Genomic DNA, 21,255 nt, shown 5'->3' on the forward strand with positions numbered 1-21,255 from the left:
TGCCTTTTCATCCAGCAATTCTGCTGTTGGGAATATACCATAAGAATCCTGAATCACCAATTCCAAAGAACTTATGTACCCCTATGTCCATAGCAGCACTATTTACGATAGCCAAGTGCTGGAAACAGCTTAAGTCCCCATCAGTAGATGAGTGGATCAAAAAACTGTGGTACATTTACACAATGGAATACTACACAGCAGAAAAATAGAAGGAACTCCTACCTTTTGTGACAACATGGATGGAACTGGGGAATATTATGCTAAGTGAAATAAGATAGTCAGTGAAAGACAAATACCATATGATCTCACCTATAAGAGGAATCTAATGAAGAAAATTAAGTAATGAACAAAATAGAACCACAGGCATGGAAACATGGAACAGACTGAAAGTGACCAGGGAGGGGGCGGTGATAATGGTGCAAAGAAGGGGAAAGGACTAATTAGAGAGTATCTATGAATGACCCATGGATGACCCATGGACAACAGTGTGGGAACTAACTGTGGGAGAGGTGGGGTGGGATGGGCGGAGGAGCACAAAGGGGAAAAATTGGGATAACTATAATAAAATAACAATAAAAAATATTTTTAAAAAACCCAGAAACCCAAAACACTAATTCAAAAGAATATATGCACCCTTATGTTCATTGCAGCATTATTTGCAATAGCCAAGATCTGGAAACAGCACAAGTGACCAATGATCAGATGAAAAAGCTATGGTACATTTATACAATGGAATACTATTTGGTGCAGAAAATAAAAAAAGAAAACCTTATCTTTTGTGACAGCATGGATGGGTCTGATTATTATTATGCTACATGAAATAAGCCAGTGAGAGAAAGACAAATAGCATACATCTCACTTATATGTGGATTCTAATGAACAAAATAAACTGACAAAAAAGAGGGGTATGGAAACATGAAACAGACTGACAGATATCAGAGGGGAGAGGGATTAGAAAGCTGGGTGAAAAAGGTGAAGGAATTAAAAGTCATTGTTTGTATGTATGGTGTGGCCAAAGGTATCCAGCCATGTAATATGAAAAATAGAATACAGACATTTTTGAAGAAGACACAAGATAAAAGAAACATTGTATATATGACAATGATGCTTCAGTCCCCTCAAAGTAGGTAACTTGGGAACTCCCACAGTTCTCCCAATCGCCATCAGCTGCCTCATCATATTTTCCTGAATCTCACTGATGTTCTGAAATCTCTCCCCTTTCAAAAGTGATTTTAGTTTGGGGAAAAGCCAGAAGTCACAGAGTGACAAATCTGGGCTGAAGCAGGGGTTGGTCACCTGATTTTATGTTTCACCAAAAAACTCTGCATGAGATGTGATGCATGAGTGGGTGCATTGTCATGATGAAGCTGCCAGTCACTAGTTGCCCAGAGCTGAGGCCTTCTGAAGTATCTGAATAGTTTCTGCAGAGGAATTTCAAGTTTCATGCAAAATTTGATGCAGATTCATTGCTCTACTCAGTCATTTTGACTTCCATGGCCACACAGTACACATGCTCACTCAACAGCATCTACCACCCCTACTGACTAGTACAGTGAAGTCATCATTTTCACACATGTGCATTCCAGTCTACTCTCCTTGGCTGCTAGGTTACATCTATGCTGCACATACTATTCTCGTTATATTAACAATGGCTGGACTTTTTCTGGACAGACTATATATATATCTCACATAGACAGAGAGCAGTGTGGAGATAGAGGAAAATGGGGTGTGGTAGGTGGAGGTGAACAAAGTGGGCATAAAAGGAATGTAAAGACTGCTTTGGACGGTGGGCAGCACAAGACACAGGGTGCAGATGATGTTTTGTGAATTTGTACACTTGAAACTTGTATGGTTCTGTAAACAAATGTTGCCCCAATAAAGTCAATTAAAAAATTATTTCATTAGCAAATATCAATATATTTGTCTCACCTGTCAATGATACTAAAATGCTTTGATCTTGTGTTAAAATAAATGAACAAATAAGTAAAAATAAAAAAGATGACTCTTTGTGCCACAACCACATAACAGCATATAGGTCAGAAAGCAAGTCTTATACTTAAGAGAAGAAAAAAGTAAAATGAATTAATCAGTAATCCTTTATTATATATTTCCATGTTAGTAAAATAGGCTTCATATGCGGTATGTTCATTTGAAATTTTTTCAGTATGTAGCTATTCCTATTATAGTTTCTATTTGTTCATAATAAAAGCTCTTATTAGTATTACCCTATTCAGTAGTTCTGGGGCACTATTCAATTCCATGGAGACTGAGAGGTGAACAAACACCTTGTGAACTTAATTTAGGGTAAGTTATATTGGCCTTCTATGATATTGTGATTTATAGTAAGAAATATAACTTTGGTATTTTTCTTATTCCTGGCACAGAGCTCCGAATGCCTTTGGAATTTCCTAGATGATAAAGCCAAAGGACATCACCAGATGGCCAATACAAAAATTAAATAGACTACGTTATTGGAAGCAGGAGATGGAAAAGCTGTATTCTTCCTGCCAAAACAAGACCAAGAGCAGATTGTGGTGCTGCCCACAAACTGTTAATATCAAATACAGGAGCAAAGCTAAAGAAAAGCAATAAAAGAATCATGGTGCCAAAATATAATATAAATAACACTCCTGATGAATTTAAAGTTCACATAAAAAACATGTGCACTGCTAAACTTAAGTGATCAAGGACCAGACGAACAGTGGAAGGACACTAGAAATACATTAGGAAAGAACGTGAAAAGGCAAGAAAAATCAAGATGTCTGACAGAAGAAACACTAAAAATTGCCAGACAGGTGAGAGGCAAAAGGTGATAAAAAGAATCCCAACTGCAGTTTTTCGATGGCTATCATGTAGAGATAAAGAGAAGTATTACAATAGTCATGTAAGGAGACCGAAGAAAACAAAACAGAAAAACCAAGAGATCTCTACCAGAAAACTCAAGAAATAATAGGGAAATTCAAACCTAGGTTAGGCATGCTGAATGACCACCAAGGAAGCACATTATCTGACCACGAAAAAATAAAGGAAGGGTGGAAACAGTGTACTAAAAATCCATATAGAAGAGAGAAAGGGATAACAGATACCCTTACAGATGATTCCAATGAGAAAGAACCTGTAATTAAAAAGAGCAAAGTGAAAGATGCCCTGAAAGTATTAGGAATAAACAAATCACCAGGGGTAGATGGGATATAGACAGAATTATTTCAAGCCACAGACACTGAATCTGTCAAAATGCTACCAAAATATGTCAACAGATATGGAAAACAAGACAGTGGCCTACAGTTTGGAAATGTTCCATATACATCCCAGTTTTCAAGAAGGAGATGCCAGTGAGTGCAGACTATAGGACCACCGCTCTAATTTCCCATACAAGAAAACCAATGGTCAGGGTGATGAAACAAAGGCAACCTTGTATGAAGAAAGAAAGGGATAGTCAAGCTGGACTCAGAAAAAGAAGAGGCACTCAGACCTAATTGTGAACACTCGCTGGATACTGGATGGATCCAAAAAGTAGCAGAAGAGGGTTACTCTATGCTTTATAGACTATAGTAAAGCCTCTGACTGTTACATCATGCAAAGCCAGTGGTTGCTCTGAAAAAAAAGGGGGGTGTTTCTCAGCATTTGACTGTCCTGATGTATATAACCCATACTGTGGACAGGAAGCCACTGCCAGGACAGAATATGGATAGACTAAATGGTTTCCTATAGGCAAAGGTGTCAAACACAGATGTATCTTATCTCCCTATTTGTTTAATGTGTACACAGAACATATTGTTCAAAAAACTGGACTAGACTCAGAAGGAGTGAAAAATTGGTGAAAGAAATATCAATAACCTAATATCATAACCTAAGATATGCAAAGAAGACAGTGAAATTATTCAAGATTTTGTTTACCCTGGTCCAGTCATCAATTTAAATGTAGACTGGAAGCGACATAAAAGAAAGAATAAACAAATGGGACTTCATCAAAATAAAAATCTTCTGCACAGCTAAAGAAAACATCAGCAAAATCAAAAGGGAATAAACCATATGGGAGTATCATTTGCAAAACATATTTGCAAATGATACCTTGAACAAGGGTTTGATCTCCAAAATATATAAAGAACCCGCACAACTACACTCCAGGAAGACAAAAAGCCTAGTTAAAAAACTGGGCAAAGGACCTAAACAGAAACTTCTCCAAGGAGGACATACAAAGGACTCAGAGACATATGCAAGGATGTTCAGCATCACTAGCCATCAAAGAGATGCCAATTAAAACCACAATGAGATACCACTTCACACCAATCAGAATGGTCATGACAAACAAATCAACAAACAAATGCTGGTGAGGTTGTGGAAAAAAGGGAACCCTAGTACACTCTTGGTGGGAATGCTGACTGGTGCAGCCACTGTGGAATACAGTATGAAATTTCCTTAAAAAACTAAAAATGAAACTGCCTTTTGACCTGGCAATTCCACTGCTAGGATTATACCCTAAGAATCCTGAAACACTGATTCAAAAGAACCTATGCACCCCTATGTTCAAGGGTGCATAGCTGCACAATTTACAATAGCCAAGTGCTGGAAACAGCCTAAATGCCCATCAGTAAATGAGTGGACCAAAAAACTGGTACATATACACAATGGAATTCTATGCAGCAGAAAGAAAGAAGGACTCCTACCCTTTGGAACTGCATGGATGGAACTGGAGAGCATTATGCTAAGTGAAATAAGCCAGGCAAAGAAAGACAAATACCATATGATCTCACTTATAAGTTAAAACTAATCAACAAAATGAACAAGCAAGCAAAATAGAACCAGAGACACTGAAATGAAGAACAAACTGATAGTAACCTGAGAGAAGTGGGGAGAGGGATAATGGGGAAAACTAGGGGAGACGCTATGGAGGAACATGTATGAAGGACACGTGGATAAAGACAAAGGGGGTAGGTTTGAGGGTGGGAGGAAAATGGAGACAACTGTACTTGAACGACAATAAATAAATAAATAAATAAAGTTGTTGATCCATGTGTGAAATAAATAAGTAAGCAAGTAAATAAATAAATAAATAAATGTAGGCTGCAGCCAAAATATCCAAAGAAGGCTGAGACTTAGAAGGGCAGCAATGGAAGAATTAGTAAAGATTACCAAGAGGAAACCTGCATCATTAGAGACCAAGACTAAGATCATCCACACCCTTGTATTTTACTATGTACAAATGCAAAAGTTGGACAGTGAAGAAAGCTAATAGGAAAAAAATGGACTCATATGAAATATGGGGTAGGAAGAGAGCTCTATGGATACTCTGGACTCCCAGAATGATGAATAAGGAGGGCCTAGAGTAAATTAAGCCCAAAACATTGCTGGAAACAAAAATGACGAAACTGAAATTGTCCTTTTGAAGGCACATCATGAGAAGGGAAGGTGCTTTGGAAAAGACAATAATGCTAGGAAAAATATAAGGCAGTAGGAAAAGAGAAAGACCAATATGAAATGGATTGACACCAAAAAGGAAGCCATAGGAATGAACCTACAAGAGCTGGGCAGGGCTGTTAAAGGCAGGACATTGTGAGTATCACGCATTCACAGGCTTTCCAGGAATGGGAACTGACTCAAAAGCACGTAATACGCACAGGAGTCAAAAAGCTGAAAGTAGTCTTTTGTTGTTCATAACAAGCTCCTTTCAACCACATCTGACTTTGTATCAATGAGGTGACTTTCTGAAAGCCCCTATAGATGGGGCTGGTTATCTGGGGAACCAACCACATGATTAAAGGGTTGGAACTTTCAGCTCCACCCTGAGAATACCAGGAAAGGCTGTGAGGGGTGCAGGGCAGGGGGAGACTGGAGGTTGAATGAATTACCAATGGCCAGTGATTTAATTGATCATGTAATGAAGCCTCCATAAATTCCCAGAAGGAGGGAGTTCAGAGAGCTTCTAGGCTGGTGAACACATGGCGGTGCTGGGAGAGTGGCAGGTCTGGAGACAGCATGGGGGCTCCATGGCCATTTGCACACAACTTACCCTATGCATCTCTTCATCTAGCTATTCACTTGTATTCTTCGGAATATTGGCAATAGTAAGTAAACTGGCTCCTGGATTCTGTGAGTAGCTCTAGCAAATTATTGAACCTGAAGAGCGGGTAGGAGGAACCTCCAATTTGTGGGACAGAAGTTTTGAGTAACCTGGGGACCTGTTACTTGAAAATGGCATTCAAAGTAGGGGAAGTCTTGTGGGACTGAGCCCTTAACATATGGAATCTATACTAATTATGGTTAGTGTCAGAACTGAATTGACTGAATTGAATTATAGAACTCCCAGCTGCTGTCAGAGAATTGGTCAGTGTAGGAAAAAACTTCTGGTGTCGAAGTGTTGTGACCATGAGAGAAAAGGAAAACATTAATTTTTTTTTCTAGACACCTCCCATAGGTAAGAGTCTTCCAACTAAATGGTTTTATGATTGATATCTTTAAAATGTTATTACAATAAACACTTTATTTAGTTACCACATGAAGCCTGTACTTCTACCACTTTCTATCTTTCATGTTAGCAGCAATGACGTACAATTATAGGGAGCATTTCTTTATGAAAATTGATCACTTTAAATGCATACAAAAAGGTGTCAGGAAAGGGCAGAAGAAGTAAGTTACAAAGTTTAGTTTCATTCAGATTTGGAGGAAAGCTGTCAGGATAATTTTTTATACTTGCTAAAAACAAAAAGGGTCAAAACCCAAAAAGATGTCCATGGACTCCCTCTAACTGTAAAGATAAAAACAAACCTGTATAGAAAATATATTATTTTAGTAACTCACACAGCATAACTGTCTATCATCACAAATTCACACTATTAATATTCACCCTATTGATGTATAAAATTAAAATCAATCTTATATTTATGCTTATTAATCAAAAGAGTGCAATCTAGTCCTGGCTGGTGTAGCTCAGTGGATTGAACATGGGCCTGTGAACCAAAGGGTCACCGGTTCGATTCCCAGTCAGGGCACATGCCTAGGTTGCAGGCCAGGTCCCCAGGGGTACTCATGAGAGGCAACCACACATTGATGTTTCTGTTTTTCTTCCTCCCTTCGCTTCTTTCTAAAGAGTCCAATCTGGACTTAGGCAGTCTGAGTCATTGGCTTCACCAGTGAGTGATCCTAGGCACATCCCTACTCTGCACGGCACTCCTTTCTTTCATCTTCAATTTAAAACTCCCTATAATGGTGTTTACTGTGTAGGACTTAGTCCATTATGTAATAATTTTTTTAGAGTATTAAAATACTGGTTAGTCAAAGTACAGGGAGTAATGCAATTCTAGCACTTCACAAATTCAAAAAAGTATCTGGCCTGTTTCTCTTCCCTTAAGCAGGAGAACTTCCTGGCAGCAGATTAAACAAAAGAATGGTTCCAACTTAAGCTATCTCATTTAATTTCCTCTGAACTTACTTCTGTTTTTTCATAATGCCACATACAGCCTACTGTTAAAAGAACTAATAAACACTCATTATAACCGAAATAGTAGCAAATCATGCATAAAAGGAAACATGAAAAACCCAGTATATATCCCAAGGGAAAAACATTCAATTCCAGATGTAACCACACAGAAAAGCTGGAGTCTAATAACAGCAACAATAGTCATCTAGTCAAAGCACATCCAAAATATAATCAGAATGCTGCATTTGAGAAAAATCAATGAACAAAACAATCGTACAACAGTAGTATATGTGAATATTAGTAGAATCTGAGTATGCTAGGGCCAGCAGCCCTAGAATAATGACATTACCACCTTAGGAAATATAATGCTTATGCACAAAGAAATCACAGAGGCTAAAGACACAGTGAGGCCACCAAGAGTATGCCTCCAAAATGCCTGTTCCATTCATGTTAATCTTTTGTGTTCTTTAGGCAAGAATTGAATTCATTAATTTTCCCTAGGAACAGGGAAAACAAAATAATAGTGAGTGCAAAGAACAAAGCCTTCAGTTCAAATAAATGTAACAACAGCCACAGTATTTTTGGCATAGGTTCATAGGTAGAAGACTGCCTTGTTCATGGTGAAAGCTTCTTGGAATATGCTAAAGTCACTTATATAAAAAAGCAAAATTCAATTACAGATCATAACTCATACAATATATTAACATTTCTCAGCTTCTAAAATGACTGTTTTCCAAAGGCTTCACTGTTGGGTGGAGACCAAAGTGCCCCTTTACAAGTCGTTTATTTATTTGTCGAATGATAATACTCCCTTAACAGGGTAGTTGTAAGGAAAAAAAGAAGAGACTATACATGAAATTGCTTTAAAGAGTTAAATAGAATTTTAACAAATGGTATTGTAAGTAAAATTAAAATTCTAAACTCAGTTACTTCCTTTTGGTACATGGAGATGAAAATTTTATTACTGTTATAAGATATATTGCATATAAAAGAATATAAAATGTACACATTCAGCTAAAACAATACTAATTTTTAATGGACCCAAATATATAACCCATTCATTTTAAGAAATGGAACATTACTAATACCTTGGAGGCTCCTAGAAATCTATTTCTCAATTTCATTAACCCATTCCACACTATCTTAGATTTTGTGCTAATCATGTCCTTGTTTTCATTTATAGTATTGACACATTTATATGTATTTCTACACTAAGTATAGGTATCTACCTGTTATCATTTCTCTATCAATCCATCTTCCACCCATCCATTTTTTGAACTTTGTATAAATGAACTATGCTATATGTACTTGTCTTTCAACTTTGACATTATTTTTCTCAAAATAATTTATTGGCATTATCCAATTTTTCATATAACACCTAAGGTTAAAGGAATGTATTATACCCCTTTAAAGCAGCGAAAATGAGGCACAGTAGAGCTAGTAACTTGCCACATTATATGAAGACAATGGACAAATCTTTTACAGTTATTTTTAAAGTAAAACTAACCAATGACTGTCTCAGAGCTTTTTATAACACATTCATATTTTTAGCTTCAATGAAACTAAAACATTTCTCTAGTGCTAAGAGCACAATTAAATTAATATTTTTAAGTTGATTTTACACAGCTGGTACTTTTTGTTTTCATATGAAAGAGGAAGTTATATTAAAGTGTGCTGGTGATGCAAAAGCCCTAAACAATATTTAAATATATTAGTTAAAAGGAAAACAAGAATAAATTAAAGAAAGGATATCAAGAGATTTGGTTTTCTCTTAGGGTATGGAATATTAGAAAACAGCCATATTATAAAATATTTTAATTAAAGAAGATGGCTCCTTAAATAGGCAATTACCAAAGATATCATTCACCTGAGCAAGTGGTGGAAGAATCTCCTTGCATATTTGCTGATTTGGTCTCTATATTCCAATACAGTTGTATCCAGGAGTGGTCTTGTTGGAGCATAGAAGGTTCCAAGGCTTGCCTCAAGCTGTGCTGTGGAATTCAAACATAGCAGCACTAAAACAAGTGAAACTCCTTCAATTACAACAGAAGACTCATGTTTGCAGTCAGTCAGGTTTTGCAAACTTGGATGAAATGTGAGCTTGTTGCAGGAAAGATGAAATTAAAATATGACAGCTGGTACAAAAACAAACCTGTGTATAAACTTTCACTTAAGGCAAAGCTGACAATGACTCTGAGCAACAAAAAAGCTGTCAAAACTGAAGAAATCCATAATGAATCAACCTCTCACCACAAATGGGTAATTAAAACAGTGACTCATCAAAGTAACACAGTTTGAACTAGTATTTCCAGTAAAATCAAGTGTGTGCTCAACATTTACTCTCTTTAGTTGAAAGGAGAAAACTAACTTGTCCACACTGGAAACTGAAATCAATATTAGAAATGATTTTTTAAAATAATACAAATACTCCAAATAAAAGTCCTATTATAACATCTATAGAGATATTAATATCTCTATCACAATTTTAGAGAAATAGTGAAAGTTCTCATGTGGTCCCAAAGTCCTATCCTAAATAGTAAGACTGTTGCTTTGGTCCAGGTGTGAAAGCTAACACCCCTGGGAGGGAGGAAGTGCTAATCTTCTTGGGGTCAACTGACACCTTCCTAGGAAAGAAGGATGGGAGAGCAGGTTTGGATAAATCAGAGCACTGTAATTAGGAGAAAGAGGCACGCTTTGCCTACTTCACAGTTTTACTAAGACATGCACATGGGATTGTATTTCCTCCCAGAAATACTTGGAAGCTCTATAATTACCATAGTGGTGATAGAATGAGTATATATGACAATACTACAATTCATAGTAAGTCTTCACTGATTCTTATGCTACTCACTAGCACTTGGTTGAATAAAAATTTTTTTATTTAGTGAAACTCTTTAGTTTTGGGCATATTTAGGTTTGAAAGTATTGAATACCTCATCAGAGTAATTGCTATGGACTTGGCTAAGCTGTAAATAATTTCTTTTTTAATCTCAAATCTAGAGAGTAAAGTAAGATGAACTTTAGGGGTATTTTCTTTCAAAGCAGCAGTCAATTTAGATTAAAATTGAATACAGCAATGCTATTGTGAAAACAGGCCAGATTCTCTTGCCATCGCTTGTTTTCTTGACAGCATGTTTTGTACATCTGAAATGTTCGAGCCTACATGGAACACTCAGAACTCCCAGCACAGTTACAGATTCATTAGATAACCCAGCTTGATGTTTAAGGCAGAAATGAAGATCTGCCACAACACAGCTACAAATAAAAGAGCCCACTGGGTTTCACTAATAAAAGGAAAACAAATTACCATGTCAAATTTGTTAGACTCAGAATAAATCTCAATAGAGAAGAATTCTGAATGTTTTAGAAGTGTGTTTTGCAGTTACTTGGGGAAAATGCATATGCCTACTTAAAATGTACATATTCTCATAACCCAGCATCATTCAAGCATTTTATTTTTAAAGCTTACTACCATACAAGCATTTTATTTCCAAATCTCCCCAATATTGTTCCTGAAATATTCTTTATTAAGCCAAAAACCTGATAATGCCATTTGTGAATTCCCTAATAATCTTTCTTACAACACAGGAATCTTATAATACAAATTCACCAAGATGTTAGCAATTTCTCAGTGTCCTGAGTCACAGTAAAAATTTATTTTCTCCATATTTCTTCAGTTGTAAATTTAGGATCTCTTGCACAGATTTGTGCAATATAACAGCTTTTCTTTAGGGACTCTGCTTCTTTTGTTTTTATTTCCTCTATTATTTACCCAATCTTGAGAGTGTGCCAATACTAAGAAATAATTATTTGAAATAACTATGCAAGCAGAAATATGATAGTAACTCCTAGTACCTATAACTATGCAGGCAGAAATATGAGAGTAACTCTTAGTACTTAAAACTTTGAAGTTGTACCTTTTTTATTTTTAAACTAATACTCAATTACCTACTGTGGGCCAAGCACTGTGCCTGGCATTTTTTCATTACAGAAATACTGGAATCCCCATAGATGGGTTGGACTACTTCCAAAAAGCACATTCAAGTAACATTAAATAAATATTTATTGTAGGCCTCCTGTGAGCTGGGCCAAGTCCCATGATTGAGACTTCCTGAAGGAACATGTTCATATTGATGATTCTTCTCTAAAATTACTAAAATGAAGGTTAGATACAGAATTCTAGCTAAACAATTTACTTTGGAAACAAAATAGAATAAGAAAATTTATAAACTTGCAAAGAAAGTAAGAGGAAAACAAGCTCTCCAGTTAACACCTTTTGATATATTTCCTGTCTCCCCTACCTTATAAACTACCCTGAGGACTGTTTCTCATTGGCTACAAATTAATGTCAATGATTTCCTACCATTAATGTTGATGTTTATTGCAAAGATTTGAAATAAAGAAGTGCAAAAATGTTTAGGTTCATTTTACATTAAGTAAATAAGTAAATCACAATAAATATAGTAATACATGACAGATAGAAAAATTTCATTATTGTATGTGGCACATATTTGTTTTTTTTTAAACAAAATTTTACCTCTCTTTGATAATAAACATCTGAAATCCTACTTACAGGGGGGAGGTAGGGCAATTCAAGAAGGCAGAAGGGAGACTGGTATCAGAATTAGAAGTTAGAATGAAAACAAGCAGCAGCAGCCTGGGCTGCAATTCTGACCCAAAAATACACACACACACCATCAGGGGTAAGGACTATTGTCTGGACAAAGGATTTGGGGTGTGAGAGAAAGATATTGATGTCTAAAGTGAAGGAGGAATAAGGACCTTTGTTTGGGGCCTTCTGTCTACCAGGCCCTAGCAAGTACATAAAATTCTTGATCAAAGTTTGAAATATGAGTATATTCCACACATGAACTTACATTGAACTATATACAAATGACCGCACTGTAAGTTCCAAAATAGTATATACAGGAAAGTTGCTATTTATGTTGATAAATACTATATAGTAAGTACCATATGGGAGTAATTTTTGATATCTGATCTTGTCAGTTTTAATACAGCATTAACATTTTTGTCTTTTAGTCTTCAATAACACAATTCAAAATAACCCTCATAAATAACTGACTAAATAAAACGTACCTCATCTATACGTAAAACCCACTTATGAAATATATTTCAGGTCTGACCTTCTCTCTCTGGAGTGAGCTTTTGTCTAAGAAGATGGTTCACAATGGCACTCATGCTGATAAAGCACTGGTGGCCCAGAGTGTCCCAGTTCATACTGCTCAGGATGTTTATCGCCTCATAGATCTCATCATAGTGAATGTACTGGAAGATGACGTCTACCAGGCCCAGCTGTCCTTGCGTGAAGATACCTGTAACAAAAAATGTAAAACCAAGTAAATCTTTTAAAAACAAAAATTAGAATAAAACAGTTAAGTTTTCAATAAAGGAGAAAAAAAGTAATCATTTCTTGCATACATGATAGAAATGTGAAATTTGGGGATCCAAATTTTGAGTAACATGGATTTGTGGTTAAATCTTCATTTTAAATAATACTTACCAATTCTGTCTAGCTTATTCTTGTCATTTTATTCTTGTCATTATTCTTTATTCTTGTCATTCTTGTCATACAAATGATTTTGAGACTTTTTATTCATTGGTATTAAAACTCTCAACTAATAGTTTTTTCTCAACTGAGAGTTATTAAAATTCTCAACTGACAGTTTTTTTCATAGCTACCACATACCAATTTATTTTAAATTGGCATTTAGAGATTATTCTCTTCTATTGAAGTAAGAAATGATTAGTATTAAACCTGCTATTGCTCCCCTTTACAACTAATATTTGCCATAAAGTATTGTGGTAAAATAGAAACATATTTGTTTATCCTTTTATTTATTTATTTTTTATATAAAGTTAAATTGTTTATTTGAGAATTTTCCAGTTTTTTTAAATTTTATTATTTTATTTGTCTTTTAGAGGGGAAGGGAAGGAGAGAAGGAGAGAAATATCAATGTATGGTTGCCTCTCATAAGTCCCCTGCTGGGAACTGGCCTGCAACCCAGGCATGTGCCCTGACTGGGAATCGAACTGCAATCCTGTGGTTCACAGGCCCACGCTCAACCACTGAGCTACACCAGCCAGGGCTGTTTATCCTTTTAAATGAAAGCAAATCCACTTCTAATCTTAGAGGAACAAGAACACAAAACAAATGGAAGAGAATTCAGTTCTAGTTTTATTTTACCAACTTTTTAATCTGTATTATACCTCATTTGAAACTAACAACTCCTGTATAGTTAAATAACAATAAGTAGTAGGGCTTTTAAGCAGGTTATTGTTTTTAAAATCTTTTAAAAATGGTTGGCAGTAGAAATCTTTAACATTTCTATAAATTTATTTATTTTAAAATTGTTGTTCAAGTACAGTTGTCTCCATTTTCCCACCACCACTTTCCCTGTCCCACCCTCAATCCTACCCCACTTTGGCTTCTTCCTTTATACATGTCCCTTGACAACCCTTCCCCTTCTTTGCCCTGTTTCCCCCTCCTCCCTCCCCTCTGGTTACTGTCAGTTTGTTCTTTACTTTGATGCCTCTGGTTATGTTTTCTTGCTTGTTTTTATTCAGGCAAAGTTTACAAATTTGAGTGAGTCTACACAAACTTCTCAGTACAAATATTCATCGAGCTAAATGAGAAAATGTACATGAAATTTGTAAGCTGTAAAGTACATAAAATATTACTGCAATTCTTTTCATTACTATTGTCATTTGACTACAATGGTTATAGGTTTCAGGATTTTAAAAATACATTAGTTTATGAGAAAAATGCCAAAATTCTTCATATTAACTTTAAGTCACATCAAAAAGAGAACTATCCAACAGGATTCAACTTGATAGGGAATCTGGGGAATTGCCCTAAGCAATAAAACTTTACTATTCCTTTTGTGTTGGTAGCTTCAATGAATGCTACTGCCCAAAAGCCTTCGTGAGCATGCAGTCAAGCACTGAAAGTCCTCATAAATCAGAGTGATTCCTTGGAAGTAGACATTAATGTGGAGGAACTCTGCAGGAAACTGAAAATATCCAAAATCTGTTGACTCTATCTATACCTTATGCAATACTTTTAGCAAGAGAAAGAACTGAATTTTGAAAAGAGAATATAAAATATAATCATAATCAAATTGTGCAAAAGGTAATAAAGAAAAAAATTTTAAAGAGCAACCCAAAAAAGGACACACAATGTACAGAGAAACAAAGATATGAACTGGAAACTTTGCTTCTGAAATTAGGCAAGCCAGAAGACAACAGTAAATAAACCCTTTTTAACTGTTGATAGAAATGAACTAGCCTAAATTCTCTATCTTTATAATAAAAAGTCGAAAATTCATGAAGAACCATAATAATTTTAAGTAACAGAACTCTGAAACAATAAAGCAAAAACAGAAAAAGAGAAACAGTCAATTCTATAATTATAGTTGGAAATTTCAGCACTTTTTGTCACTGAAAAAACATATAAAGAGAAAACAAGTATGAACAGAAAAATACTTGAAAAACATTATTAATGATTTTGGTCTAACTGGTATTTATAAAATACTTCACACAAGAACAGTAGAGTACACATTCTTTTTAAGTATACAAAGAACATCAGATGGAGCATATTCTGGGTGATAAAACAAGCCTCAGTAAATTTAAATGTTTTGAAGTCACACAGAGCAGGTTCTTTGACCACGACAGAGTTAAATTAGATAGCAATACAGAAAGATACCTGGAAAATCTCCAAATATCTAGAAATTAATCAACATTCTTCGCAATAACCTATGTCTCAAAGAAGAAANTCAGCACTTTTTGTCACTGAAAAAACATATAAAGAGAAAACAAGTATGAACAGAAAAATACTTGAAAAACATTATTAATGATTTTGGTCTAACTGGTATTTATAAAATACTTCACACAAGAACAGTAGAGTACACATTCTTTTTAAATATACAAAGAACATCAGATGGAGCATATTCTGGGTGATAAAACAAGCCTCAGTAAATTTAAATGTTTTGAAGTCACACAGAGCAGGTTCTTTGACCATGACAGAGTTAAATTAGATAGCAATACAGAAAGATACCTGGAAAATCTCCAAATATCTAGAAATTAATCAACATTCTTCTCAATAACCTATGTCTCAAAGAAGAAATTACAAAGTAAATCAGAAAATATTTTGAAATGAATAGAGTTTTAAAATAACATCAAAATTTGTGAGGTGTGGCTATGGCAGTACTTAGAGGAAAACTTATAGCTGTTTCAATTAGAAAAGGGAAAAAGGTGTAAAAAAAAAAAACCAAGCTTCCATATTAAGAACCTAGGGAAAGAACAGTAAATTAGACCTAGAGTAAACAAAAAGAAGTAATAAAAATAAGAAATGGAAATAAACAAAGACTAGAGAAAATCCATGAATTAAAAAACTGTTTCTTTGAACCACTGGAAGGTGCCACAGATTTTTTAGCCTAATTAGGAGTAACTTCTATGAAATAGCCTGGCCAAACTGGAAAGAGAAATTGCACTCATTTGGCTGCTTTTTCTTTCCAAATAAAAACTTACCTTACAGCCATTCTTAGACTGAGAAGCTAAACTGAACAAGCAATTCAAATTCTATCTTAAGGAAGTATGATTTTTAGGAATGTTTTTCAGTTTTCAAGTTTAAAACCTCAACTGAAAAATGAATTTTTGTAGAAACCGTTAATTGCCATTTGTACCTAGTACTGCGCGCATGTGTGTACATACAAATGTGTGTGTATAGACACACATATTATATACATATGTAATACGGCCTGGCACTCTGTTACACAGGTTGCATTTGGGGGACTGCAGTAAGGGCTGGTGACCTGGGGGGAATACTGTGTAAATTTAATAACTACTTGTTTTTAAATTGATGAATGTTTAGCCTTTCTATGTGCATAATGGCACAAGTGCTTGATATTTAGGAGTTTGACAAACTGAGACATCTGCTATTCAGTTTCAGACTGGGGAAATAGCCTACTATTTGGCATTAAGACTGTCAAGACTGGCTAGGTTTGAATCATCATTCTCTCTCCTTCATCCAATGGGGATTTAACAAAAACTATCAAAGCTCATTCAAGAAGCAATAGATAAGCTTAATGACCTGTTATTATTTGGATTTGAATCTGTAGTTAGAAAATCTTTTACATACACGACACATACACACTCATACCGGAATAGATACACACACACAGCCTGCATGTCCAGATGCTTTCATTGATGAATTCTCTTAAACATTAAAATAAGAAACAATATCAACTCTACAGACCTCAAAATATAAGAAGAGGGAACACTTTCCAATTCATTTCATGATGTTAGCATTACACTGATACCAAAAACAACAAAGACATTAAAGGAAAAAAAGAAAAAGGTTTAAAGGTTTAAATGGAACATATATAAAGGGCCCATGGACAAAGCCCAAGGGAGGTAGGATTGAGGGTGGGTGGTGGGGGTGGGTGGGTGGGTGGGGTAGGGGAAAGTTGTAGCAATAAAATGGAGACAATGGTACCCGAACAACAATAAAAGAAGAAAAGAAGAAAAAATCTTAAAATTTCAGGTGTCATATTCATCTATGTAGAAAATCCTAAGGAACTGACAAAAGTTACTACTAACAAATGAGTTTAACAGTGTTGTAGGATACATGGTCATATTTTAAAATTTTATTTCTGTGTAACCCCAATGAACAATTAAAAACTGTAATTAAAAACACTATTTATAATAGCATCCAGAAATGTAAACAAAGTATGCACATCGCTACACTTAAAATTGTAAAACACTGCTGAGAGAAATCAAAGAAGACCTGAGTAATTGGAGAGAGAGACATGCAGAAAATTAAGTTGAAATAGACAATAAACCTAACTGTGAGAACTAAAACCATAAAACTTCCAGAAGAAAACTGAGTTAGACAACAAAAAGCATAAGCCATAAAGCACAGAATTTTAAGAATTGGATTTCCTTAAATTTAAAGACTTCTACCTGAAACACACGTTAAAAAATGAAAAGGAAGCCCTGGCATAGTGGCTCAGTGTGTTGGTGCATCGTCTTGTACACCAAAAGGTTGTGGATTCAGTTCCAGGTTAGGCCCATATGTAGGTTGTAGGTTTGATCCCCAGTTAAGGCACATATGGGAAGCAACCAGTCTCTCTTTCTCCCCTCGCTTTCTTCTCTAAAATAAATGAACATATCCTCGGATAATGATAAAAAAGAAAACAAAACAAAATGAAAAAGTAAACTATGCTGGAAGAAAATATTCACAATACTAGTATCTTACAAAGGACTTGTATTCAGAATATATAAAGTCTTACAAATCAGTAATAAACCATTCAATTAAATGTGGGCAAAAGATCTGAAGATATTTCATCAGAGAAGATATATGGCAAACAAACACATAAAAAGATGCTCAACTCGAATACTCATCAGGGAAATGCAAATTAGCATCATTACACATTCACCAGGATGGCTAAAAGTAAAAAGACCATTAATGCCTAGTATGACCGAGGATGTGGAGCTACAAAATAGTTTCTTCTTAATTTAAATATACACTTAGCATGTGGCCCAGCCTTTCTACTTCCAGGTTTTTCTCAGGAGAAATTAAAATATATGTCTATACAAAGACTTATACATGAAAGTATGTGGCATTTTTAGTAATATTAGCATAAATATTAAAACAATCCAAATGTCTATCAATATGTGAAAAGACACAAGTTGTGGTTCAAGCTATATAATGGAATGCTACTCAGTAAAGGAAAATTTACAAATATACCCACCAATATGGAAGATTCCCACAGATTAATGTTTAGTGAAAGCAGAAACCCACAAAAGAGTTACTTTTTAGTTCATTTCTATGAAATTCTAGAAGAAGCAAATCTAATCCGTAATAACAAAAGTGTATCAATGCACTTTAGCTTTGAGGGTTGTGAGGATTGACTGCACATGGGCCTGAGAGAATTTTGGGTGGGAGTGATGTAAACATTCTCTATGTTGATTGTGGTGGTAATCATGAAGATATATACATTGTTAACACTTACTGACCTGTAACTTTAAAACGGGTACATTTCATTTTATGTAAATTATACTTCAATAAATTTATTCAAAAATCCATCAGCACTCTAGTTTGATGAATACAGAATGCTGTCTGGAATAGCAGTCTATTTCAAATGATATGAGATCCAATTTTTTAAAAAGATTTTATTTATTTATTTTTAGGAAGAAGGCAAGGGAAGGAGAATGAGAAGGAGAGAAATACCATGTGCAAGAGATATGTTGATCGGTTAACCTGTTGCACACCCCCAACCAGAGACCTGGCCTGCAAGTCAGTCATGTGACCTGACCAGGAATCAAACCAGCTACTTCTCAGTTCGTAGGACAGTGCTCAGTCCACTGAGCCACATCAGCCAGGGCAAGATCCAATTTTAAGATGACTAGGGATATAATAAAGTATTTGACATTTCCTTCTGGCAATTAATTACCACCTGGGTAACGTATAATATTTAAGTAATTCACTATAAAATAACTCTTCTGAAGAAGAAATACTTCTTATAAAAGTTCTGGTGACTTCTGGCCAAGATGGAGGCACAGGTAGAAATACTGTGCCTCCTCGCACAACCAAGTTTAAAGACAACAAAGTTTTAGTAACAAGAACGCAACCAAAACACAGAAAATTGAACTGTACAGAAGTCCGACAGCAACAAACTATTCAGACAGACTGGTAAGAGGGGTGGAGTCAGCGGCTGGCAGAGCGGGGTCAGGCAGGCAAAAGCAGACTGACCGACCCAGGAGCACAGGCGACAGGTGGCGGATCCCAGGTGTGGGGTGGCAGCGGGCAGACCCAGTGGGTGGCTGGCTGACCGTGGTCACACATTTGCACGCAGATAAAACAGGCAAAGGAGCAAGCAGTGAGAAAGACTGCACAAGCTAGGGCCCCAGCACCAGGAGTTAAGGCCTGAAAGCACCAATTGAAGAAACTTTCCAGGTCAAGGTGCAGGGAGAAGCTCACAGAGTTTGTTGGAGAGACCCACAGGGTCCTGGAGGGTGCACAGGCCCACACACCCGGGAGCTGGCACCAGGAGGGCCTCGTTTGCTTGCAGGAAGTAGCACAGGGGATTGAAATCCAAGAGAGCAGAACAAACGCCACTGCCCCTCATTGACCCCGCCCCCACATACAGTGTCACAACCCAGCCACTGGGTCGCCCACCCTGGTGAACACCTAAGGATCTGCCCCTCAGTAATAGGCGTGACCTGACCAAAACATTATGGCTCAATTAGAAAAAGAGCTCAAAGCCCCAGAGCCTAAAAGTATTGACTTTTAGGCGACCAATAAATAGCCAACCTATCAGATGCACAATTCAAAACACTGCTGATCAGGATGCTCACAGAACTGGTTGATTTTAGTCGCAAATTAGGGGAACAAATGAAGACTAAACTAATTGAAATGAAGGGGAATACACAGGAAACCAAGAGTGATGGAAAGAAAACTGGGACCCAAATCAAGGGAGTGGACCAGAAGGAAGAAAAAAATGACCAAACAGAAAAGAATGAAGAAAAAAGAATTCAAAAAAATGAGGAGAGGCTTAGGAACCTCCAGGACATCTGTAAACATTCCAATATATGAATTATAGGGGTATCAGAAAAGGAAGAGGAACAGTGACAATTGGAAAACTTATTTGAACAAATAAAAAAGGAGAACTTCCCCAATCTGGCAAAGGAAATGGACTTCCAGGAAACCCAGGAAGCTCAGAGAGCTCCCAACAAGTTGGACACAAGAAGGAACACACCAAGGCACATCATAATTACATTACCCAAGATTAAAATGGAGAGAATTAGCCAAGGAGAGAATCCTAGAAGCAGCAAGAGATAAGGGGACAGTCACCTACAAAGGAGTTCCTATCAGACTGTCAGAGGATTTCTCAAAAGAGACCTTACAGGCAAGAAGGGGCTGGAAAGAAGTATTCCAAGTCATGAAATCCAAAGACCTACATCAAAGATTGCTCTATTCAGCAAAGCTTTCATTTAGAATGAAAGGGCAGATAAAGTGCTTCTCAGATAAGGTCAAGTTCAAGGAGTTCATCATCACCAAGCCCTTATTATGTGAAATGTTAAAGGGACTTATCTAAGAAAAAGAAGATCAAAATATGAACAGTGAAAGGACAGCAAACTCACAGTTATTAACAACCACACCTAAAACAAAAGCAAACCAAGAGGACAGCTAGATCAGGAGCAGAGCCACAGAAATGTAGATCACATGGAGCTTTAGTAACAGGGCAGTCGGAGGAGAAGAAGAAAGAAGGTACAGAAAATAAGTAGCATAGATGGTAGGCAGAAAATAGACAGGGGGGAGGGCAAGAATAGTATGGGAAATATAGAATCTAAATAACTTGTGACACATGAACATAAACTAAAGGGGGGAATGGTGGGAGAAGGGTGTGCAGAGTGGAGGGGAATGAAGGGGGGAATGGAACAACTGTAATGGCATAATCAATAAAATATATATTTTTTAAAAGTTCTAAGACAAAAATCATAGTACTTGTTTTTTACAGTGACAGACACACAAATGTACACACACATTGCCTATGACAGAGAAGTTGGCTTTCATTATTTATTTTTTATTAGCTTTAATTATTTCTTGCTTAACATTATCACTTGAACATGAACCTTCCCCAACTTTGTAGGCTCTCTGAGAGCATCGTGGGGGCACTGCAGGTAGACAGAATATTATCCACACCACCATGGGAAGGAGGGCGTGTGACAGCACGTGCTCTGATTGGGGAGCGACACTAGTGCAGCCCAGCTGGACAGATGAAGCCTGAGTAGAAGACGAGGGCTAATCAACCACT

The 21,255-nt window shown here is 36.3% G+C and overlaps 1 protein-coding gene across 5 annotated transcripts in view; it reads right to left on the bottom strand.

Annotated features, from left to right (window-relative positions):
* WDPCP (WD repeat containing planar cell polarity effector) overlaps positions 1-21,255 on the bottom strand; it is a 407,760-nt gene that overhangs the window by 235,793 nt on the left and 150,712 nt on the right. For all 5 annotated transcript variants that reach the window (XM_037048018.1, XM_037048019.1, XM_037048021.1 and 2 more), the window contains exons 11-12: positions 12,562-12,750; positions 9,285-9,408 (exon numbers count right to left, since the gene is read on the bottom strand). In XM_037048018.1, the coding sequence (XP_036903913.1) occupies positions 9,285-9,408; positions 12,562-12,750 (313 nt within the window). The remainder of the gene's footprint in view (positions 1-9,284; positions 9,409-12,561; positions 12,751-21,255) is intronic.

The sequence above is a fragment of the Sturnira hondurensis genome, unplaced genomic scaffold, assembly GCF_014824575.4.
Source record: "Sturnira hondurensis isolate 20B ecotype Veracruz unplaced genomic scaffold, ASM1482457v3 Scaffold0006413, whole genome shotgun sequence".
In the NCBI taxonomy this organism is placed as follows: domain Eukaryota; kingdom Metazoa; phylum Chordata; class Mammalia; order Chiroptera; family Phyllostomidae; genus Sturnira; species Sturnira hondurensis.